At 40.3% G+C, this 25,908-nt stretch overlaps 1 protein-coding gene across 6 annotated transcripts in view; it reads right to left on the bottom strand.

Annotated features, from left to right (window-relative positions):
• Positions 1-25,908, bottom strand: part of RAD18 (RAD18 E3 ubiquitin protein ligase) — a 67,273-nt gene that overhangs the window by 2,721 nt on the left and 38,644 nt on the right. For 4 of the 6 annotated variants that reach the window (XM_080605566.1, XM_080605567.1, XM_080605569.1 and 1 more), the window contains 3 exons: positions 20,695-20,829; positions 17,267-17,426; positions 7,363-7,425 (listed from right to left, as the gene is read on the bottom strand). In XM_080605566.1, coding sequence (XP_080461692.1) covers positions 7,363-7,425; positions 17,267-17,426; positions 20,695-20,829 — 358 coding nt within the window. Of the gene's footprint in view, positions 1-7,362; positions 7,426-17,266; positions 17,427-20,694; positions 20,830-23,910; positions 25,764-25,908 lie in introns of those variants that run through there. The other 2 variants (XM_080605571.1, XM_080605570.1) reach the window with 2 other exon arrangements.

Raw genomic sequence — 25,908 nt, 5'->3', positions numbered from 1 at the left:
AACACGTGGAAGTGACACGCCAGCCACCCTGCAGAGCGCACGGCTTTGGCCATTAAGGGACGAAGGATGCAGAGTCGTGCCGAGTCAGGCAAGTTGTCAATCCACCACCTAGGAACCACATCTGCTTTTCCCATCCTGGGGCACTTTGCTAGGACGGCCGCACCGCTCCGAGCCAGCTGGAGCACTGCAGCCACACGCTTGGCACCCAGCAGCCTCAGCCCGGGCACAGAGCTTCCCCCAGGCGAGAGCGAGCCCCGCGGCCGGCGGGCACTGCTCCCAGCCTCGCAGCTGGCGGCACAGCTAGCTCCTGCGTCTGCAGAGCACCTGCCGACGGGGAGACCAGCCCGACCGAACCGCCCAAGGAACCTTCTTCCAAAACCTAACTGCATTAAACAAAGCTACAAGCATACTAAGCAACGTTTCTTTCACTGACAGTAGTTGCTGCAGCCGCCCAGAGACATTTTTTGGCTATATATGAGCAGAGATGATGCACATATACAAGGCAGGGAAAAATGAAAGATTCTTACCTTTTTTTTTTTTATTAATTTGAGATCATCTTATCAGACACCATTGGCACATTGGAGAAGTTTGGAAAGAACAGTATTGCTGATTTACTAGTGAATTGTTGAGGTCTAGTTTGAAACACCCTCTGTATAGTTTGACAGAAAACTGCTAAGTAATTCCTGACATTCAATAACTTATTTAAAATATAAATATATGATTAATACAGCAAAAGAACATTTAGGAGCAAGACTAAATGTAAATGCTACGATTTTTTTTTAAACAACTTCAGTTCTTTTTAGTTATCTAGCAATTTTTTTTTCCAGATTAAAGATTTTTATACTTGCTTCTAAACTCCACAAGCTCCTATGTTTGCTGCTCCTTCTGCAGATCCTAGCAGTTTCCCAAGATTTCTCGCTGCCTGGCCAGAAATAAACGCAGTATTCCAGATCACAAACGAGCTGATTAGCTATTTCCCTCCCTGCTCTATTATGGAGCATTCCTGACAAGCAACATGGCAGCACAGACAGCCAAGCAATTTTATTTTCTAATACGATTGCTCATCTAATTTGCTCTTCACTATTACCCTCCAAGCCTCTCGGGATGGTTTTCCATTTTCTTCACTGATCGTGTGTGCACTTGAGACCCCAGCCCTACAACAAGCCATGCCGTTTCCTGCTGCCTTCCACAACACTACACAACGCAGCCCTCACACGGTCCCAGCTGTGCCAGACACACACACACACACACAAACCATACTAAATAATGGTCTTCAGAGCTCAACAGCTGTATCACGATGGTCACTAACGCCCTGATCTCTTCCCCGACGTGCGTGAAGAACTCGGCACCGCGCACCCCCGGCAGCGCGGCGGAGGCAGCAGCAGACAAGCACCTGGAGCTGCAGAGAGCCCGCAGGGTGTTCTGGAGCTGCGGAATGAAAACCCGAAGTTGCACTCATCCGTACTGCTTTACGTTTGCTTTGGCACAGCACCACTCTCTGCCTTAAATCAGCTTTCTCCCTCTTCCACTAAATGAAAACCTAAACTTGATTTACCAACTTAAATCTGGAGAACATTATCTCAGAGCACTTCCAAACGTCCCCATGGCTTCTGATAAACTCTCCACTCATCGTCACCAAATATCCTGGTGACAAAATAATTGCATTTGAGTTGAAAGTGAAGACAACTGATTTTTATTTTCATTTACACACTTTTTTTTTTACAGTAGTGCTTGTGCCTGTGTTTAGAAGTGTTTCAACCACTTTACAGATGACCTTACACACATCACTTACAACCAGATCTTGTTTTATAAGAAAATCTCCTATTTCATACTTTTCTTTGAATTTGAGATACAATGCAAACATCAGAAAAAAAAAAAACAGCATCTATCTAGATGAGGAATTAACTTACATGGAAATGAAATGCTTATCAAGCCATGAACCTGCAAAGTCTTCGGCATTTGTATAATCCTGGATGCCAGCAAAACACCGAAGCCAACAGAGTATTCATACACCTAACTGTTTCCAGGAGTAGGTCACGTGTGATTCAGTTTTCTATGCCTCAGCTATTAACACTTACCTGAACAAAGACGCTTGCTTAGGATCAGGAACTTAATTTATATCTGAAGGATTAAAACCTTCCACTGTTTCTAAGCTTGAATTTAAAGCCACTTGTCTACCAATATTTCTGCAAAAACATTGTCACCAGCAGCACAGACTAGTAAAAACTGCGGTTCATGGGAGAAATAGGCACTGATTCGGGTACATCTATTCAACTTGGGGAACGGGAGGCAGGTACCAAGCACATCTCCTTGTACAACAAGGACTAAAGACTGGTTTCTTAAGGGGTTTTAAAATAGATTCAGCTTTGGTTTACATTCATTTTAATTAGGATAAGAACATTTTTGTACTCTGAGGCTTTGATCTGCTTGTCCCGTGGCACAGTGCCACCAATATTAAGAAGACAAAACAAATGTGCTTGGCCTTGTGCAGAAATGTGCAGATTTTAATCCTTTGGAAAGTTAGATCCCTTCCCGTGTTTTTTGGTTCATTTTGTAATAATGTTGTTGGCTTGGTCAGGGACAAAACTACCCTGACAACACACTACACAGTCATTTATCCCCAACTCTGACATTTCTAGCATCCCACACTTGAGAGGGAAGAGGAAAAAAAGAAAAAAAAAAGCTGCCATCCGTACCTTAGGGATGAAGTAAACTTGTTTCTCAGAACACCATGGCACATTTTTGAGGTAGACAGGGATCTTTCATTGTAACGAAGCACAAAGAACAAGTAATGACTGGTGGTCCTTTTATGTATTTGTTTACTTTTATTTCTCCACGCAACACAGTCATATAGGAAATATATCCACTAGGCTTCATCTCTGGAATTTCATTAAAAGCTCTCGAGAAAAGCTGTAGGTGAGCTGTGAATGGCAAAGTCACTACAAAACCTTTCAATTTTTAGGCATTCAGGTTTGATACTGCCCACAGAGCCCACCAAAACCTGCAGTTCAGCCGGCAGTCATGCACTACTTATTTAACATGCACATCACAGAACCGTAAGACTTTCATTAAGTGGTCACCTAGAGGTTACTGGAACCTGAAACACTGCCTCAATTTCATCAGATAGAGTGATATGAATTTATGTAGTCCCTATAGCATTATTCCATAGCAAGTGGATTTGTTTCTTAACAGAGAATGAGAAAAAGAAAGGGGGAAAAAAAAGTTTTGAAAGCACTGAGAACACTGAAATTGTGCATAAGTAAGTTTCAGGAATGGGATGAAGTTTTGCTAAAAATATGCTCCGAATTGCCACTAAAATATCCCTAATCTGCTCCATCTGTGCACTTTCACAAATAAATAGCAAGTACATCATACAATAATACTTGGGTTTATTTTTTGAGTATTACCTTCTAATCTCTTTGTGTCAAAATAGGACAATTAGTAGAAATCAAAGAAGTCTCTAGGGAATTTATATAATGCCTCAATTTTCATTAAGCGCTTCATAAAATACACAATTTATTTTAAATGCAGAATATTGAATGTTTATTGCTTCTTTATTAGATCTATCATGTAAATTAAGATGCTCAGGAAATCACTGTATCCACTGAAAAATGCACAACACGCAGAGGTTCAGAACTTCCCGTCTGAACACACATCTCCCCACCTGAGGAGACGCACTACAGCTAGAGAAGCTGTTACGGCGTGACCAACTTTTGCAGAAGAGGTTTCTTTCAGAAACTGAAGCTACAGACATAACTGAGATCCAAACGTGCCATGACTTATGCCATTTTCTCTTCTGCTGAGGGAGAATAAAGCATTAGCACGAGTTTGAAGCTTGTTTTCCTCCAGTGTCCAATTCTCTTTTAGAGACCTTCACTCCAAAATCCTAAGAAACCCGTTACGTGTCCAGGACCACAGGCAAACACTGCGAAGGGAAGCGCCAAAACACGGCCAGGGGAACGACCCAGCACTGCTCGTCTTGCCCCGACCTGATAAACTTCTGGCTCAGTCAAGTGGGAGAAAAGGGAAGACGAGCAAGCTCCATCGGCACGACACCACAGAGACCACCAGCGGTTCCAGACAGGACTGCTGAAGGGAGGTTTTTCCCCCAAATTCCCCACGCTGTGACTGGCACCAGCACAGCCCTCGGGCAGCCGGGGGACACGGGCTCAGCGGCGGCTCCGACTCCCTGCTCCCAGGAACGCGCTCACCAGCTGAAGTAAAACCACCGAGCCGAGCTGTAACTGCTCAGCAAAGAGCAGCCCTTCACATTCCTTCCCCTGGAGCCTCAACTTGAATTTAACCCTTCCAGAGACACAAGAAACCCCAAATCCCACGTGTGAAAAACAGGAACTAGCAGGTACTGTTTTAAGAGCAGTGAAAAATCGCATTTGATAAAAACAAATCATCTACATGTGGAAAACAATTCCCTCTGTTTCAGTTAACAAAGCAATCCTGCTCTTAAGATCACACTGTGGAGCAATATTAGCTTGTCCTTTTGTACGCTAAACTAAGAGCAATAATAAGGATTTGTGTTTTAAATAGTGATAAAGTATAGAGGAACGTATTCGTCCTGATCCCATCCATACCCAAACAGAGGCTCCTCTCCTTGGTCTTGCCATGACAGAAGCCTCAGCAAGCTTCACAGCCAGACCGGTGCTTACCTCTAAAGTGAGATTCTCCAGGGCTGCACACAGCCACATTTTCTGATTTTCAGTTGTCATCCCCTAGTATCAAATGTCATTTGGGATTTACAGATATTAAAGGATGCAAAAGTCTGAGAATACGGGACTATTTAAACGTAATCTCCTCAGTACGAAATTTGCACGTGATCCTAAGCCAAATACAGACCTAGACCAAACGCACTACACCTTTCAAACTCAGCAAGAAATTTCAAACGGTTAATGAAAAGGCATTCAAGTTGGCCGTTAGCCACTGGCTTTTATTCTGCATGAAAAAAAAATCTTAGTTCTGATAATATTCATCCTTTGGCAAATGTTCAATATTCTCCAGGTGCAAGACAGTAATGCAACTCAAAGCCATTAGTCCAAGTGTTTGGAAGGCTACACTATAACGTAACACAGAGCCAAGATAAACAACACTCAGACTACCAATTCTGCCACTTTACAAAGATCACCCTCTTGATTTTTTTTTGGTTCATTTGTTTGTTTGGGGAAGGAGGTGGGAGGATTGGTTTTTTTTTGTTGTGTGGTTTTTGTGTGTTTTTTTGTTTGGTTGGTTTGGTGGGTTTTTTTTTGTTTTTTTTTTTTTTGTAAATTTGCAAAGTACAGCTACCCTTGCAAGAACAATTTATTTAGGACAGAGAACGAAGCAGAAATCTCATTTAGCGAAAGGCTAGGTTTACTGTTTTAATTTCAGCTCATTTCTAGCTTTGGTGCCTACATTTTTCCAAAGCAGAATGTTAATTATCTTATGTTCAAGAGTACATTAAAATACAATGCCAGAAGCTGAAATTTCCGTATCGTTTGTTTTGCAAATATCCAATTATTTACTCTTACAAAAATAAAGAGAGATTATTTTTCTGGCACAACTCAACTTCAAAAAAAATAAAAATCTGTGCTGCTTATGAAATATACCATCTGCATGTTCTCTGGTATGCTGGCCTATGCCTTCACATATTAAGCTTGCCAGAGCAAAGCTCTCATTTGACCGTGCGCCTACTGTACCAGTCTGCTACCTGCAAGATCCCATTCTGCAGTGAAGAGAAAAAAACAACAGCTTTAATGAAATGTGTAGATCTGCTTTACTTAACATTCATCTGCACTTACCAGCTTGGCCAAACTTCATTATCACTCAATTAAATAAAAACAACAAACGATTGAGAAGTTTTTGGGGTGGTGAAAATTATCAAAGTGACAAATGATTTTTGCTGTGGATGCATATTGTAACTAATGTTAACATCCATACTGCTGAGTAGAAACACCGCATTAAAGAACTGTTTCCATATTTGATATTCCTGTTTTGCCTTCCACTACGAAACATTCTTCCAAACCACGCAAGAAGCAACAAATGCCAAACTCTTAAGCAATGGCACATCATGTAGTATTGCAGAAAATAGTTTTGCCAATTGTCTTCTTGATAAATAGCAACACCATCAAGATGACCATCACCAGGGGAACTATGACTAGCACCTACAATACACACAGCCAAGTATTTTATACTCCACTGCCCGTCTTCAACGAGTTACTTTCAGGTACTAGAAAATACAGTAAGCTTGTAAGTGTCCTTCCAGTAAATACCGCTCACTTTCCCTTAATGATTACTTTCTGCTTTCCCACTGATGCACTTCAGCATTCACCTCTGGCACCACTGTAATCAAGGCTTTGTCAGTGCTTCCATTAATGCTCCTTAATATACATCAGACGTCTAAATACACGTTTTGAGTTTCAAATATTACTTATGTCATTAACCATGAATTTTAAGAGACATCACAATCTACTGACCACATATGTACATAGTGGATAGAGAAATTTGTGTTATAAATACTCTTTAAAAAGCAGGCTAAGAATTAAATGTGAAACAGTTCTCATTGCTCTCCTAAGATCAAGTACCAAAGTGGATGTGATATTCAAAGAGAGATTCCAGATCAAGCCAACTTCAACTGCAAGGGTAGTCAGTACTACTTTTGCAGCCTCCATCAGTCTTCATCCCTGTTCCTTTGTACAAAAACTACCAAACTTGGCAGCTGATCTAACACTACACTACTACAAAATTCATTATCCCTTCACTCACCCCACCACCTATCTACCCATATACTTCCCCTTCACTTTCATATATTTCACTGGGTCACTTCAGGAATCTTTGGTAGTTTCTCAGTATTTCTTTGTACAACAACTTGCACAGCTAGACCCAAATTTTACATATTACCACTAACAGAAGGTGATTTTTGTTTTTAAAAAATAAAATATTAAGATTTTAAAACAAGAACGTGCTCTTCTCTCTTCAAACGGAAGTAAATCAAAATACATCTTACAATTCTAGGATGTTCAACTCACATAGAGATGTAGGTAAGAATGACAACAATATAACTTTATATATAAGATAGTTTTTTTTCAGTTTTCCATAAAAATCAGTTCTTAAAAAAAAAAAGTACATACTCATACTCAAATACACCTTAGAACAATGATTTTCAGCTAGTGACCTGGGATTTCTTGGAACATCCATACATTACTTTCCAGCGATTCAAATCCTCTGTACAAACTACATAACTGTGGAGATTCTCCATGAACCTGACTTTTCAGTGGCATTTGCCTCTTCTATTGAAAACATATAGGATTCCATAAACTGGAAGAGGCTGGAAATCAGCCTCATGGACTTTTCCACCCATGTATTTCTACTTACCTGTCAGATGACACGGAACGAATCTCAGCCTCTTCCAGATCTCTCAAAATATCTGAACTGGAGCTGAAAGGAAACATAAAACAAGTAAATTATTTTAGCAGCACCTACACCAAAGGTCTCCAGACAAAACTATTAATTCTGTAGGAGCAACGGCAGCCTAAGTTGTAGGTGAGACAGGCCCTCCACGCAGCACTGGCAATGGGAAATAATTTCCACCAACAGCACAGCACAAAAAGTTCAGTCCTTGCCTCACGTAATGTTCAGAGTTATTACTGGGTCTCATTATTCAACATACAAGACAAGTCTCTCTGTACATGTTTGCTTGCTGGTAACTACAATGTCTTTATATTTACACTCATCAGATCTGCAATAGACCTCAATGGGTAAAGTACAACATTTAAAACTGTAAAGGCACTTTCAACCTCTATTTCAGCCTTGAAACTTAGGGGAAAGCTTACATTTTGACCATTAAAAAAAAATCAACGCTAAAGAAAAAAAAAATTAACATTTAAATTGTTAGTGACAAGAAGCCAAACTGTCAAGACTGTCAGCATGTTTTTTTTTTTTTAATTATTTGAAAAGATTAAATATTTTTTCATCTTCATACACAATTTTACATGCTAACAAAAAGCAAGCTATTTCTTTGCTAATTCAATATTTATATACACAGAATACAGAACACATCAGGTCATCAACTCAGTACCGGTACTAGAGGTGAGAAGCTTCAATATAAAAGATTTAAAGATGGTAACTCTAAACAAACTAACTAACTAACTGAAAGAACCCTAAATTACAAACGTTATGGCAAGAAGCTTAACTCTACCAAACTGGTTAACAAGAAAACCAAGCAACTGCTGTCAGTGCTCGGCAAGCCTTCAAACTGTCGCAGTAATGAGAGACAAAAGTGTCATCTCAGACTGCTTGGGTAAGACCAAGCATACAAATGCGTTAAGTCTTTACAGTTAGTTTGTTGCTATAAACACTTAGGCCTATATAAAATTTAAATGCATTTTTAGAGCTTTTCCAGTAGTGAAGAGTTATACAACACTCACTGGAAGAGTCTAAACAACAGTCTAGAATCATAAAGAGTAGCTGGCTTACTTCCTGCTGCAATTAGAGAATGGCTTTACATCAATTCCTAAAGGAATTGGTCTAACAAATTTCCTCAGAGGACTACCATGACATGGTTGCTTCTATCCATGCACCAAACAATGATGGTGCATGATATCATGTCTTACCTTCGTGTGTGTGTGTATGCACACAAACGCACACAGATGCACACATCTGTACATATTTATCTACAAGTATGAGTTCAGTGAAGTCAGACATCACACGCTTAATATTAAAAAAAACAAACACAAACTAGAAAGTGTTGTCGTATTTCAATAAAATCTGAATTAAGTGAACAAAATATTCTGGTCATTTATTTATAAATACCTTTTACTGTGTGCTCAGGTTACACGATATAAACTGCTGTGAAGTTACCAAATATTTGTCAAATCACAGGATTGGGGATATCAACCAACAAGTGAGAAAATGTTTTCTGGAAATCTTTCAAGAAGGTGCATGGCAACTCAAACAGTCTAGACTTTGTATCAGAAATTACAGGACAAACTATGTTACACAAACAGTTGGGAGATTTTAGTGTAAACCATAGGCCAGCAATTGGATACCAGTCTTCTTGGGTTTGCTTTAAAAGTTTAAAAAAAAAATTAAAAAATCCCATTTGCTAGAAGCCAGCAGACAAATATTGTGAAGATACAGCCCCAGTGTCATAACTTTATACACAGATAACAGTGTTTGTGTTTGTTTAAAACAGAGCAAGAAAAACAGCCCCCAAATCCTCATTCTCGCAGGACAAATTCCAGCACAGCAAGCAGAGCCCTGACAGTAAGAACAACTGTTGGAGTTTACAAATGATGCTTCTGCCCCCCAAAATTTTCAACAAACAGCAAGCCCCCGACTAGACGGAAGGCACCGGCAGCGATCTCCCCGCAGCGGGAGCCATGCTTCCAGCCCCAGGACGAGGGCACCCGAAGGCGCTCGGTGCCCGCCCGCACCCCGGGGCCGCTTCGGCCTTCCTCCGCCACCAGCACCGCGGCCTGCAGGCCCGCCGCACCTTCACGACACCACTCCTGTGGGGTGAAGGCCGTGTTGTGCAAATACACGGGAAACGGCACTCTTTACGAGCTACAGATGCCTGCCTTCACACTATCTCTTTTGGAGAACTATGAATTAAAAAGCAATAACTGCTTTGTACTCAACTCCTGTATTCCTAGTGTAGGGGAGAAGCCTACCTAACGCCTTCGCTCATCACGCAGTACTTTTGAGAAGAGGGGTTGGAGGTTAACCAGAACACTTGATATTCATAGCGGTGCATCATGAGAGAGAAGATAGGAATTGAAGCACTACAAAGAACGAGAACTGCAGTGACGTGACCGTGCTGACAAAGCTCCGGGTGTGCTACGAGTGACCCCGGCCTGATTTCGACAGCCTGCAGGAAGAGCCCATGGCGGGGCGGCTGCTCAGCCCCCCGCACCATCCCTGTGCTCCTGCTGCTTTCTTTCAGGAAACGGATAAATGGCATGCAACTTCTATATGTTGGCAGGGTTTTTTTCCTCCGTTACCCATTTGTCTCCTCCTGCTGCCCATTCCACCTCCGAAGCCAGATCCGCCAGATGAGCTATAAGCAGTTACTGCGGCAATAACTGCTGAGCCGCTGATGGGACTGCAAGGGAGAAAAACACCACCAGTGGAGACTAGCAGAAACCCTTAATACACACGCATTTAGTCATAAAGATAAAAAAAGAAAAAAAAAATCTGAAAATATACACAAAGCTCTGGTGCCATATGGAGAACATTATTTTGAAACAAAATGGATTTTAAAGTTGTGTGCGCGATTTTAGAAACTCATCTGTGGTTCCCTAGGAACTTTTATGAACTGCTGAATAAATCTATCTAATTACGAGCGTTACTCAACAGAGCAGTTTTAATTTGGAAATAAAGCCACCTAAAATTAAAAGCAGTAACTGCATATATAGGGAACAGTCATAATTAATGCAGGGATGAAACAATCCCACCACTTACAATACCTGAAGAGGAGCAAATGCAGCCCAAATCCCAACCCCAGGTACAAGTGCTTGGGGAGAAGGCCAGGAAACCCTGGGACGCAGCAGGATTCCTTATTTCATCACTAAATCTAATATGAGACACTCAAAGGAAAATCATGGTAAAGCACATTGTAAAAACAATGGTGGATGGGAAAGTTTTGAAATCTAGTGGGTTTCTTTTACTCTGAAAATTTTAATTCTGTCAAAAACTCATTTTCAGTACACAAGCTGGCTGTCCAAGGAATGAGTTATACTTCTGAATCCTCTCTTCATGCTCCGGTTACATTAAAAATAGAGGTAGAGGGATATTTTTGTGTGTTTAGTCCCCTAAAATAGAAAAAGAACAGGTTTGATGCCTGAACATCATGTACTTTCTTGCCTTGAAAAATATACTCTTATTATCATTTATCACTGTTTGTCACAAGCAAAACAATAAAAGTGAAAAGATTTGGCTAACACTCAGAATAATAATGCAAGTGCATAATTTGCATGTGTATTTCACAGTTCATGCCTACCAAACTTTAAAAACTGAGCATAAAATGCACTGGAATTACTTGCCACCTTAGAATGTATGTGTATATAAAAACAGGCTATCGATGCAAGAGCGATCAGAGCCTCGCAGTGAACCAACTCTTACACTGTACTTGTACTGAGAGATTGAGGATGCATGCACATAACTGTACAAAAACATGCTGCAGGGTTATGGAACCTCCCAGCTGTGGCTAAAATGTCCTTTGTTTCAGGATTTCTTCAAACAATTCCATCGATCAAGACAGTCACTCACTAAAATAATTCTCTGTATCTAGTCTCTACTAAACAGTAATTTCTTTAAAAAAGACGAAGCGATCTCTTGATTTTAAGTTGAAGTTATTATATACCTTTTTCCCCACATGCAGACGGGAACTTGTTTGTTAATTAAAAAAGTCTTAAACATGCAGTACAGTTGAAAAAAATCAAAAGACATTTGTTGAAAAAAATCAAAAGACATTTTTGAACTATTTATTGAAATACTTAATATTTACCCCAAAAGAATATTGACCATCAATATTAAATTTACATAGCAAAACCATTAGCACTCAGAAATGTAACTGCTCAAGATGTAAAAGGCTGACAAACATGGTGACAGGTTGTGAAGAGGTTTCATTTCTCAGACTCATTCATGTCTACAGGTTGAAAAAAAAGTGCAGATCATGACTCCATTGACAAGCATTTCCCCAACCCCAGATTAGTTTCTTCTGGGCACTTATAGACAACAAAGAGTAAACTATTCCTTTCTAGACCATCATTTGGATTTTACTCTTCCTCTTCCCCCCCCTTTTTAAAAAATTTAATATAAGCACACCACCTTAAAATAGAGAGAAGAAAGCTGACGTAAGTGTGAATAACATGTCTCGTTCTAAAAATGAAAGGAGCAAATGTCTCTTTGAATTGTTTATTTTATGGCAGATTAAGTTCCTTCTTGGCTGCATGGTGAACAGCCAGTGTCCTTTAATCAGTCCATCTTGCCGTGCATTATGTACTTAGCTCTGGCACGTGCACCGTGCTTTTTTTTCTTTTTTTTTTTGTTGGTGCTAGCATGAACTACAGGATCTTTCATTTACCAATGTCATTTGAAGGTGAATATTCAGCCACAAGCAGCGAGGAAAATAGTTTTTCTCAACCTTCCTATCCTGCTTCCACCTCCCCTTCCAAGAGCCTAGTCTGCCTGTGATAAACAGCATTAGCTTGCTGCTGGAGGGGCCGTAAGTCTTGTGTAACATCCCGGAGCAGCTGCTTACCACAGCCTTCCCTGGCTTGCCTGTACCTCCTCTTGTAACCACACACCCCAGGCACCACTGAGCTCTGCTTCATCCTCCTGTCTTTGGAAGACAGCAGGTTTGCCAGCCTTGGACATTCCCGGGACTCCTTCCCCACAGAGGGTCCTCATCCATACAAAACCTTCCGTGGGTTCTGCTGTACCAGTGTTTTCCTTGACTTCTTCCAGGCTTTCTTGGCTGTCAACAGCCTCCTCCACAGCTCGAGAGCATGTCTTTGAGGCTTTGTCGTCAGAAAGGGAAAAGATCTGCCGGATCACTCTTGGCTGCTTTCCTTACGAGTCTGGCCACAGACTTGTGACTACGGCCTGATGTCCCTGGGCACACGCCGTATGCAGTGACTTTCCCCCGCACAAATCCGAGGCCATCGGCTCTTACTGTTTGAAATGACTTCTCCGGGACTGTCTGCCAGGCCTCGCAGTTCTTTGCCCATATGTTATGGCTCACAGTTTTTGGAAGAAAGGTATGAATTAACAACATAGCAGAGAAGTATCATCATCCTTCCACAACGGCCTCGTATTTGAGGCCAAAAAAAATCAAAGATAAACTGCTCCCATCTAACATCGTTCTATTCATCTTCTCTGAGCCAAAGCAGCACAAGATTTATTAAAGTCAAAATTGTACTAAGAATTGAGAAAGACAGCTTTTCCCCCGATGAAAACAGTTTTCATGTACTGCCTTCACGTGCCAGTGATGGCCAGCCCAGGGACCAGGACAATGCCTTCTTCAAACCCAGACTGGGTCAGCTGCCAGGGCAGGAACTTACAAAGCTTTTTCAGCTGTCCTGTCCTGTCAGCGCCCTGACAAGCCGACGCCTGCTGAGAGGTTTTCAGAGGATGCTGCCATCCAGGGACCTCCCGACTAACGGCAACTGAAGCACAGCTCCCTCCCTGTACGTCTAACTCCAGCTGATGAACTGAAGCTCAAATTCGGCAAAGCACATAAAGCCAGGAGTTAAATGCAGGTCTTAGATCCTGATCAATAGCGTCTCAGCTTAGTGCCAGAGAGCCCCACTTACTGCAAATGAGGCCCCTTGCTTGGGCAAGAACCTCGCCTGGCAGAAGCTGCAGTGGCTCTGTATATTCCAAAGGCAGAGAGATTTATACAAGCTACAGATATAGCACCGTTCAGCCAGGGCTTCACAATTAAATCACTGTGTTTCATCGTACGACGCAATACCGTTCGGACGAGGCCAACAACATAGATTGTCAACTGTTGCAAGTCCTCCACTCTAATCATCAAGAACTGACGTTTTCTTCTAACGCCAAAGTTTTAAAGAGAAGTAATTTTTTTTAATGACTGAATATTATCCCAATTTTATAAAATCCTTTGAATAGAACATTTCCTCTATACAGTTCATTAACTGGCTTATCATTGTCCTACCTAGCCTCTTTTTAATTCTCCTTTTGTTTAAACAGTTGCATAAAACTTGGCTTCAGTCCCAGAAAGTAAAAGAACGCAGTGGGACTATTTATATGGAGCACTAAAGTTCCATGAAAGCTTTATATACAACTTCATAGCTTTTAAAAAATATGTTTTAGAGGTCAAGGCTTTGTTTTGCTGCTTATTTGTTATGAACATTTTGCTCTTTTGCTGTGACCATCAATTTATGCAAAAACCAAACATGTCTGGATCAATGCCTGTACCTTTTCTCCAGCAGGTGTAAAGTTTTCATTTTTTCAATTAAAGTAACGACTTCTGGATAATACCTGCACAGTAGTGATTACTATGAAACGTATTAATTTGTAATATTGACCAACTGCTCCCTTAGCTGCACAATGCAGAAATTCAAATATTCATATCAGATTGAAAAGAGGCAGAAGTTCTTATGAACAACAGATATAAAATATTTATATAATATATATAAATATATATAAATATAAAAATCATTAATTTACTTGCAGCATGTCTTATAGAACAAGCGTGTCAACTCTCTCACTTTGAGGCTGTTCTGTTATATTCTGTACACCGCCCAAAATCCTAATTTTCTTTTAATCCATCATAGTATCAGCCCTCCATTTAGAAGTGCTCTCTCCATAAAAGTACAGCACACAGATTTGGACTTCCAAATATATTTCAAGTTTTGACATTTCAATGTGAAAAAAGTTCACCCTTGTCAAAGGATATCCTCTTATTATCAGAAATAAAATGTAAGCCTCAGAAAACCATTTCTTGTTACAATAGCGCAATGGTACTGGACACCCCCCCAAATCTAAACCATTCTTTTTTTTTTCTTTTTTTTTTTTGTGCTACATTTATTTTCATTAAACTTAAAGCATTAACCCCATGGTAGCCAGAGAGTTACAAAAAATACAGAATATTATAGAAAAAAAACTTCTGAAAACTTCTGAACTTCTTCGGTGAACTTCTTGAGCGGTGCAGTAGCTAGCTTTTAAGGTTAAGCAAACTGCCCTAAATTTAAATAAAAATAAATAAAAATACACCACTCATACAAACTAGGGGATATGTACAAAGTAGGAAAGCAAAGAAAAAATCCCACCGAGATTGTGAAAAAACAATTCTGTGCAGACTCTGGTAATTCTGTTCCTGTTCCACAGGAGCTGAATTTAAGAGAAAACCACAGGGAGCTATTAAGCATGTTTTTGGTTTTGTTTTTTTTTGTTTGGTTTGGTTTTTGTTTGGTTTAGTTTTTTAAAGAAGGTCCACGTATCTGTGATGCATACCCACTGGTCTTTACAACTGTGAGATTCTGTGTTTGGTTCAAGAAATCTATGGAAATACTTCACTCAGAAAGAGTGAATACGTAAAACGAAGGAATAAACAACCTTGCCTCGAGCCAGACACAACGCAAACAAATGCACTTTCCAACAAAATCTGCCAACTTGTTTCATGAAAGTACATTCAAACCATTAGTAGCTGCTACATGCTAATATCCTTTAGCAAACTTTCCTACCGTCTCTTAGGCACTCTTTCATCCAGACTTTAGGATAAGTCTGCCAACAGAGAAAGGTGAAGAATGAAAATTTAACTGTAATGTCAAAGGCCACAGGGAAGGTCATTCAGAATGTCCTTTATACACCAAACTGGCAGTGAAACAGATTTAATGATTCCTTGGATGAGCTAATAAAAGAAAAACTTTCTCCCTCTGTCAGATTAAAATTCCAGATTTTCCAAGGTCCTTAATGCCAAAAGGTTGGCTTGCATTCAAAAAAATAAATTGAGTAAAGCAGTGAAGGACAGGAACATCTCACTCAGATTTTGGATGAAAAACAAGCTAAGGGCACCTATTTTATGGAACTGAAACAACAATCAGAGCTCTAGGGCAGCCATACCAGCAGGCACAGTGAAGATGAGGCAGTTCCATCTATCATCTGTGCACTTGTCAAACGTGACATCCAGTACAAACCCGCAGGAGCTGGCCTTGTGTAAGCCCTGCAAGAGAGCTTCTGCCTGGGTTCCCAGCCGCCACCGCCACACAGACCAAATGTGAGGCTCCGGCCACCTCACGCCTCCCCAGAGGCATCTGTCAGCAGCAGAACAGCCACAGGCCAAGCTGTGAATTGGAAAGCTGAGGTTTCAGCGTGTAAAAGCAGCCACTGGAACACAGCATCACGGCCAGCTTCTTCCCTTCTAAGTGAAGGGTGCCCGCAGCTCAGCATGCTGCTTCACGCACAGCTAGTGTAACCACCGAGTTGATTGTTTCCCCAGTATCTTCCTAGGCTTTCATTCACAGTTTCTTTAACATTTACCTTGATGAAAGGCAACGTTAGTCCCCTTGCTGACTTTTAAAAACACTTTGTGAATCAAAATGAATTTTTAAAAAATGCTTCTTTTAAATCTTTCAACAACTAAACTGTTATTTTAATAAACGCCGATGAAGCAACGCACTGTATTCTTCTTAATATTTGCAGAACAAAGAGGAAGAGGCGCATACTATGGATGTAATATATGGGAAATTGAGAAAATGTTACTCCTAGCTCAGCTGTTAAACTGTTCATCTGCTACCTGACCTTCAGCTACTTCCTCTCATTATCTTCCACTTCCAAACATAAGCAACCTTTCTCTTCCTAATAATGCAGACCTGCAAAGGGTGCCTCCTTCTCTCCTTTCTGTTATCAGTAAGACAGCGAGATTACTTTCTTAGAGAATGGCAACAGCTTGCTTGCTTTTAGACACATACCAAACAAACAGTTATCCTATATTTCTTTTCTGTGATTTCTTCCCTTTTCCTCCAGAAACGGGGATCATAGCATCAGGTATTGCAAATGGATGTTTAAGCATTGATCATCATCTTCTTTGACAATTGGTAAAGTATTAGATAGCAAATTATGAAGTAAATATCTTCAACAGATATGAAGTCTATCTTCAAAAACTAGATACACCTTATCAGCAGTAAGAGCTGGGTGTCTTTTCTATAAAATCATCACTGAGCTACCAAAAACATGAAACCTCACATTGCTTATAAAGCATTTCTTGATCCTGCATTTCCTGTATGAATAAAGCAAACTTCAGTAAGCAAAATTAAATACATGAAGAAAGTGAATGGATGTTAGGCCTTCAGTGACGTTCTACCAGTGACTGCAAGTAGCGGGTCATTTAAGTTCTATTTCTCGCAGCACTATTCAGCTCAAAGAGCTATTAAAAGACTTACGTTACATCAAATTTTGGTCCTCTCTAAATAAATTCTCAAACAGAAGGGAAGATGATGCAGTAAAAAAGAAACACCAAACATTCTCCTGATCCAACAGGCATTTCGCTCCCTGTTTCTGTTCCAAAAGGAACATTTGCACTATCACCCCTCTACCAAGCCGTTACATTCCGAATTCACTTAATAGTTTCCTATCTCAGCTGCAGCCCTCAAGCAACTGAGCAGACAGAGAAGAGTAAACCAGTAACCACAGCTGAGGAACCCCTCTGATGAAGAATATAAATATATAGGGCCCAACATCACTAACAAAGTTTTTCCATATTTGACCTAATCAAGTACAAACCAGCAGGAATAAATTCTTCTTCACTAACCTGCTTGTTGATCCAGATGACTGTGAGAATGCAGGAGAGACTGATCTCTGGCCTTCCTCTGAAGAATGCGGGTCACCTCTTTTGCCATCAGGAGTTTCTGCTTTGAGCATCTGGGCTTCTCCAAGGATGGCAGTAGAGTTATGCTCTTTAAGATCTTCTCCTACCAAGAAAAAAAAGTAGAGATTGGCAAGTACAACAAAGCAAAATATTATTGTTTAATTTTTTTGCAGTCTGGAGATAGATTTTAAGAAAAACAAATGTTTTAAAAATATTAGAAAACCAATGCCTCATTCCCACTTATTTCCTTCCCCAAACTCTGTTTCAAAGGTCTTAATTTCTTTTCCTGCTGCAGTAAAAAAAAGAAAAATCACCAACAGCAACAAAAAAGCAACAACAAAAAGCAACCTCTAAGAACCAGAGACTGAAACAGAAACATTCCATTGTTATGAGTTTCACATGCAAACAAAGAGAGAATTAAAGGGTAAGGATATTTGTCACATTTCATAAGATGAAACTGCTTCAGAAATTAGCAAACACTTAATGAGACAGCTATGCTCTCTGGTTCTTGCTACCAATTCACTTCACCCATTGCATAAGCTTGATAGCTTGAAAGTTTTATGGACCAAGTTAATAAGCTTGTTTTCAACAAAAGAAACATGATTTATTTTCCTTACGCATCTAAGAAAGATTAAATGTTAATCTATATAATTGTCATTTCCATTTATCTCTACAGGAAAAAGCATTTCTAGACAACACAACTAACAAACTGTAAAACCATTCTATTTTTTTGTATCAAATGTTTTTATCTATTAAAAGATGAACAAGAGTTCTCTCAAAAGATGCCTTCTACTTCTCCACAGAGAGAATAAATACGGACTAGAAAGCACAATACAAAAAGATAAACTGCTTTTATGTCCTACCCACAGATATTTGCAAATGAGTTATTTAAGCAGACAGTTGCAAGGAGCATTAAAACCATACCGAGACTCAACTCATTGATAATCCTTATCAAGGCAGTCCCTGAGAGTGGGCAGAAGACTTCTGTGAACTAACTTACATTGCTGCTCAAACCACTTCAACCTTTTTACCTCTACAGAAATTGTTTTTGATAGAAGAGGCCAAGCAGAACTATAATTACAATGTGGAAAAGCTAAACAAGCTTTGAATTCAGCTAGGGTTTGTCCTTTCCCTTATGCTGAGTACTGATTAGCAGGAGCGTATTTCTGTCTGTTGAAAACAACCAGCAGATGACAGCAAGTCAGTTGTCTAACTGATGTAACATTACTGGAATTAACGTATTAAAAATAGCAAAGGCCCTGTGCAGTAATGCAACCCAAAAGAGGTGTACCAGAAATGTTTACCAAATTCTTAAAGTACCCTCCTTAGGCAATGCAAAACCTGTACGTTTAATAGTTACAAAATACAGATTGGAAATCAACTATTTAAGTTTAAAGATGCAAATCAAAATCACGTAAATCAGGAAGGGACGATTAATATATCATCAGAATAGAGCAAGACTTTGTGAGAGGTTTAAGTTACATCCACCAATACTACAGTAAAGAGTAATGGGAGATAGAAAGGTTTAAAACAAAAAAAAAAATACATATGTTTTAATTCTGTACAATTCTACCATGTTCTTCTATGAGAACATGAAATACAGCGGGCAAGGAATGCATATGAATTTGTTCTTCTCAGTAGTAATGCTTTCAAATTGCAAGCCAGTAACTCACTGCTGGTTTTCTTTCTTCCAATGTTATCATTTCCAATTTAATACAAAGGAATTTGCTGTTAATAAAGATGATGGAGGAAACGGGCTGTAGCCATTTGTTCTTTCACCCCTAAATATTCTTTTTGTTTGCTTGTTTTTTTAAGTGATTTACAAAGAGTCAATCGGGTGAAGACGTTTGGCATAGAACTAGAAACTGCAATTTCAAAGATTATTGAAAGCTCAGTGCACAAAAAGTGTAACAAATCTTTTGCAGATTTGTCAGAACCATCTGAGGTGGTATTGTCTACTTAAGCCAACACGACACAGGGTGATAGGACGGATCTAGTTATTTTCTACCTGAGCACTCTTTTGGAAAAGCTGTGTGGCTTTACTTTAGCTTCTCAAAGTTTACAGTTCAGGGCAGAAGAAAAAGGCTGCATGGAAGCTGCAAGGAACTCAGAGTAGCCAACCTCTCCACAGATCATAGCTAGAAATTAGTATTTCAGTCTGTGATCCCATTATCTAATCACACATTGCTTCTGTCTCTGCTACAGATGAGGGACATCACTGTAAATTATGTCAAATGAGATAAACTTGAAGTTCCTTAACTTTTACCCTTCATATGGAAAGGATTATGCATTGTATCAAGGTCTGCATGAAATGATAAGGATAAAATTCATACTACGTTATTGGTATTTTCATTTATTTTTATTCTTGAGAGCTCTGCTAGAGGTGACAGCACAGGAAACAGACACATACCAAAGACTAATTCAGTTCAACTCAGGAAGGGCAGGGATTTGTGAGGGCCAGTGCAGACTGAACTGCCGCATTTTCCCAAGAATACAGACAACAACACATCCAACTCTGGCCAATGGATTCTCTTTGAAGTTCAGTATTCTAACTACATTCTAGTTCCACAAATACGAGGAACGCTCTAAATCACACATTCAAAGATAAATGCGCACTGCCACAGCATGCACTACCATAAAACAAATGAGACTGAAAAAGCCTATAGGGAACAAGATAAAAGCACACAGGGGTATTTCTTCGGTGTTGTTGGTAGTGAAAATAATAAACATGTGCTGGTGCTGCTCCTAACTCATAAAGCACATCTGCAGAAGTGAGTAACTGCAGCTGTGCATTCCCACTTCTCACTGTATTAAAGGGTATAAATACAAAATGAAGTAAGTTTAAAAAAAAAAAGAGAGAAGCAACATACTCTTTAAACATCCTTAAAGATTCTGAAATATTTTACTCCTTCAACCTGAAGACAAAAAAAACACTTGTCCCAATCCACACAAACACCTTCACAGTTCCCAGTTGCTGACTCCTTATCACAGTCATGAAACAGGAGGGCAGGCAATGTCCGTGATCACCCTCAGTTCAAAGATACTTCGGTGGATTTGCATCAGAACCCAAGTCCTCATTTACACCTGCTACTTAAATTATGCATCTAAATACAACACACATATGCACAATCACATTAAAATCCAATTATACATTTATTATGGGTTGTGCCTAAGTATCACATTAGAATCAACGGCAGTCAATCTTTTTAAGGTCTGTTTGATTTTTATGTTTTGTTCTTTTTTCCCTTAAGGACTGGGGAGAAGAACAAAGGGAGGAAAGAACATTTCTTCAGGAAACCCACTTATCAGTATGGGTCAAGGGGCATGTGGTGGAGAGGGATTACATGATTACATTAAACAAAGTTACTAACCTGTGCCTGCTGGCAATTCTTCAACAGTTGGTTCTTCTTTGATTTCAGCACTCTCCATTTTCCTCTTACCACTTTTCTTCCACCGATTACTTACTTGATCCACTAAAAATTGAAATTCATTTCTGTGCTTGTTTCCTGAAAGACAACAGTGCATTACTATACAAAAAGCAGACTGGTCATTGCCACAGAACTTCTGAAGTATACACCATAAGAAGTGAAAAGGCTGTGAACAGAAATAAACACAAAATACTGAATTAAAAACATTTTTGTTACTGCAAAAAAGTGTCATATTCTACTAACAATCCAAATCTGTGCTTACGCTTTTGGTTACCCAGTAGTCAGGAACGCTTGCACAGATGAAAACTTAATTTTTCACACAGCAGAACTGTGTTCGTTTCTTAAGATCTGTTTTTGTTTGTTTCTTTTTTCCCTGAAATTATTTCAATTACCATTGTAATAACTTCTAATATCAATGAAGAACTCAACTCCTTTTGGACACTAGGACTGCATCCACACATGATCTCTCTCCTGAATCAGAATAAGGGTCTATGCTGCTCAGCGGAATCATTTGCAATTAAGAGCATATTTTTCACTTCTGCGTCACTCACAGGGCAAAAACCCACCAGCTTTGGATGCTCAGAGGCCTGTGTAACTGATGCTTGCCATTTCAAAGCATTTTGCCAAGAGACGCCAAGCATCTATTCCAAAATGGCAAGCGCTCCGTGTGTCCCTGGGTGCAGCCGGGATGGGGGACGTGGCCGCGGGGACTGGCTGCTCACCGCCTCCGAGCCCACAGGCTGCACCGCCTGGGGAACCGCTCGGTGCTGCGATGCGAGGTTTCTGCTGGGAGCAATGAAGGATTACAAAGCAAAGGATTTCCGGTGTTTGCAGTGCACTACATACACAAATGCCAACTACACAGGAACATTTTAGTGCCGTCTTCTTCCCCATAGCACCCCGCAGATCTGGCAGGCTGGCCTTGCTGCTTGACAGAGGTGTCCTCAGTTAACCGCAACAGTGAGCCAGTTTGACCGTTCTTCCTAAAAATCTACCAATTTAACCTAATCACATTTCTCTTTTAGGGTCCTGGAAATTGGAGGTATGCCAGGACTCCAACAGAGCACTTCTCAAAAGCGACAGGCTCAAACAGAGCTGTCGTTGGAGCCGCACGCTGCAGTGTTACAGAGGCTAATTACATGGACTCCTTCGACCTGTGAACGAAAAGGAACAAGCTGCCCAACCCTAACATGCAGGGAAGCCCATGTAGGAATTTTGAAATTTCTTATTCTATGGTGATTTACCTTCCAGTTGTGATTTATGGAATCCAAAATCCCAGTTCTTTGCTTTTCGAGACTGTTCGGTATGTGACTGACCCCGCTGACCAATAAGCCCAAGCGAAGTCCCATGTTCCCAGAAGTGCACTTTTCCAAATCATCTAACAAATGTAAGATGCTACCCCCATACTGCTAGCCTGGCTGTCACACCTCATACTTTATCACATTATTATAGAGCTTATCCTCCCTACTACAGAGAATGAGTGAAATCCCACAGCTATTCTGTTACTTGCTTTAACGTAGCTTTGGATTTTTCCCCTGCTTCTGCACTAAAGCAATTTCTGAAGACTTTGTATCATGCTTATTATGTTGGGTTTTTTTGATTGAGATCCTCTAATCACAGCTAATTGCTCTTTCGCATATTCTTTGCCCTTTCAGTCATTCAGCATCCTCTGCTGTTTAGTCAAAGCAGTGTTGTTTCCTATCTAGATTACTCAGAGGCTGGGAAAATACGTGGTCTCCTCAGACAGATGTTGTGATTACCTCATACTCACCGGGCACGAAGACAACACATCATTTTTCTTACAGAATACACCAATTTCTCCTCTAACAGCGTATCTGTCTGTAGCTACCCACGGCCAGCATAGCATGAAAGTCTACCAGCCCATACACGGTTTTACATCGATATGTTACAGGGAAGACAGCAAATATTAATTTATTTGGAAGGACTTTCAAAAAAATTCACTCTCAGAAACAGATTTGTCCTTTTGAGAAAAATAGATTAATTCGGCTAAAGCCTTTAGCCTAACTTTTAGCCTACAGAGAAAGCATTGCAAACGTTTCCTGTGCAAAGGCACAAGGGCCTGATGGACATCGTGAACGTCCTTGTGGCAGAGCCACTGCTTCCAAGGCACGAGAAGGCGAGCTGCGCACAACCCCTCCTGCACGCTCCCTGCTGCCTCTCCAAAGTAGGGCCAGGCCACCAGCCGCGGAGACGTCAAAGCTGCTTTGACTATAAAATCCCAGCCTCGCTAGGGAATGCTTTCCAGTTCTTCATTGAATCGGAATTGAGGATTCTGGGGGCGAGGAGGAACCACCCCACTCCCCCCAGCACCCCAGCAGTGGGCTCGCAGTGCACGCGCAGCCCGCAAGGAGACTGCTGTTCTGCCGTCCGCCCTGCGCTGGGCAACGTAAAGCAGCTCGAGGACAGCACGCCTTGACCCTCTGGCAGGGTCTGGCTCCCCTGAGGGCCCCCCGGCCTCCTGCAGCCCGGCACATCTTGCCGGCAGTGATGGGATGGGGACGGAGACGGGGACGGGGCAGGGCAGCTCCTCGAGGACAGGCCGTCACCCGCTCAGCGCTGCGCTGGATAACCGCTGCGCCTAACCTGCAGCGTCCCCTGCTGCACCCACAGGAGGGGAAAAACACTACGGCAGAATGATATCGAGTTCTGCCCCACACAAGGAAAAAAATTAAATGATTTTCCCATGTACTGTTTCAAACTTACTCCCTTTCTGCGTAGCTGAAGACACCACATAAGGTCAACAACTCCTTTTAATAAAAAGCTCTCGTCCTGGATGCTTGTAGCTGAAGCACTGGACATTTATTGGTAATTCCTTTGGTGCTTCAGTTTTTCCAGTATTACTACTTTTTGTTGCTTTGTTCTATGCTGTAACTACAAAGATTTTCAAGTTAAAAAGAAATGTCCTGGCAATCCGAGGCACTGTTCAGATACAACATAAATCGCAGCTGTGCTGAAACTACACACCACGCACATTTTGTAAAACTATGGGTATTTCAGTAACAAAACCACCGCAGATGTAATTAAAAATATTTATAACACAAGACATAAATCAGTAAGCGTCTGAATCACACTGCAAATTAAGACATACACAGAGCAGCAGAATAATTTTTCTGAACAAATGTATCTGTATTTTATTTGTGTGTGTGTGTGTATATATATATATATATATATATATATACACATTAAAAAAAAAACTCTTTAAATAACGGCCTGCCCATGAAAAGAGCAGAATGAAGTTGACACTGGGTTGAAGGGAAAACATCCCATTGCCTGCTAGTGAATTCCCAACGAGCAGAAGGAAGCTGCTGCACAGGACAATGCAGTTAATTGCACCTTGCAGGAACGTACTCTGGCGGTTGCTCAAGCAGTTTTCATCTAGTATATAAAACAACCACAGGTTCCTCAAGCCAAAATATTAATTGGTCTTTCAAAAACACTTCATATACAGGAAAAGAAGAAGAAAAAAAAAACAAAAACACACACAACACGGAGTAATTTGCAATTTGCCAATAGCCTGGAAAATTGTAACGAAGTTCAGAAAAAAAATGGGTTTTATCCCAACTGCTTTACCTTGCTTTTCAGCAAGGCTGTTTTATAGCTCCACTCTGTTGTGTGTTTTGTATGGAAATACACACAAAAAAAGATGTAGGTTTTTGTTGTTTTGTTTTTTTATTCACAGAACTCATGTCAGAGTTAAATTAATTCAGCTGTAAATTAGGGACTTAGGATATACATGATGCAAATTAAAAGGGAAAAAAACAGCCTTTATTGCCTAATAAAGCTTTTTAAAGTCCAGGAAAAACAAAAAGACAACACCAAAAAAAGCATTTGATGAAGGTTCTTTTAACCTCTAACTGTCCTCTAATTTTAATGCACAACTTTTTTTTCAAGCCAGTGTTTTCCCTATTGCTTTTACGTGAAATAATTTGCTGACACGAATTAAAATTTACCTCTTTGTTCACCATGTTTTACTACTTTTAAAACACATCTTCCTATGAATTTATTATTTTTAATTTTAGATTTTCAGTTCAGCTTCCTGAGGCTAATTCATTCACTTAATGATGATAAATTTCCAAACCGTGTTCCATACGACCTGAATGAGCAGAGCACTCACGGTCAGTTGCATGGCATTTGCTCTGCTCTGGGGGTCGACCAAGTCACTGAACTTCGGGTTTGGTCTTTAGAGAGCTATTAAAGGTTCATAGAGAAAAATACCTAGTGAGGAATTAATCAGTTTGTAGGGTTTTGTTTGTTTGTTTGTTGCGGTGGGAAGGGGGAGTTGTCTGTTTTTTGTTATTGGCTGGGTTGAGGTTTTTGTTTGGGGTTTGTTTTTTTTGCATTACAGTGCTGGAGACTTCTGCACAGCAAGAGAGTAATTATTAACCAGTTACTTGGAATTAGTGGAGAATGTTTCATATTCAAAACCACAAACAGTTTGTACAGTTAGAAAGAAAATATTCTCAGGAAGAGCAGCAAAAAGCAAGGGAAAAGTTTGCTGAAGATTTAGGTCCTTATTTAGCCTTTGCAGAAACCCGACTAAAATCAACAAGACTAAATCTAGCTGCATTATGGAATAATTTATATGCCTGAAGCAACACAAGGAAACACAGGAAATGTGACCATATCGCAGATTTAAATACACCCTTAAGTATAATCAGAACAAGTTGTCCTTTCCTTGCTTTGCTCCTCCATGGCCAAAAGATGAGAAGCTTAATGTTCACTGAATATCGTTCGAGTGTTCCATGGCTAAGTACCACGTTTGAGAGTACAAGCACAGTGCAGGTGAGGCAAAATGAGTGGGTAACAGCAGGAAAGAAACTGCGAATAATACGGCAACATTAGGGAGCTAAGAATGAATTAATGCTATTTAAAACCTGATGTACAAAAGCACAAACCACCTGTAAAAATCAGTTTACGTGAGCAATTTCAGCAATGAATTACCAAAACAGGATGCAAGTCTTGCAATCTAAATCTCACAAGAGTCTTTGCTTCTGAAATAACCACAAATAAAGAGGTTAGTTGGTTACATGGTTCCGCAGAGAGACAAAAACACAAAGCCCAGCACAAACAAGGGTGAAATCTCTCAAGCAAAGCACAATCAGCTTTGCCTGCAGTCACAACTGCTTTTCTGTATTT

The sequence above is a fragment of the Anser brachyrhynchus genome, assembly GCF_964034855.1.
Source record: "Anser brachyrhynchus genome assembly, chromosome: 10".
NCBI lineage: Eukaryota > Metazoa > Chordata > Aves > Anseriformes > Anatidae > Anser > Anser brachyrhynchus.
The sequence above is the reverse complement of the archived record's forward strand: the minus strand, read 5'-3'. Positions and strand labels throughout refer to the sequence as shown.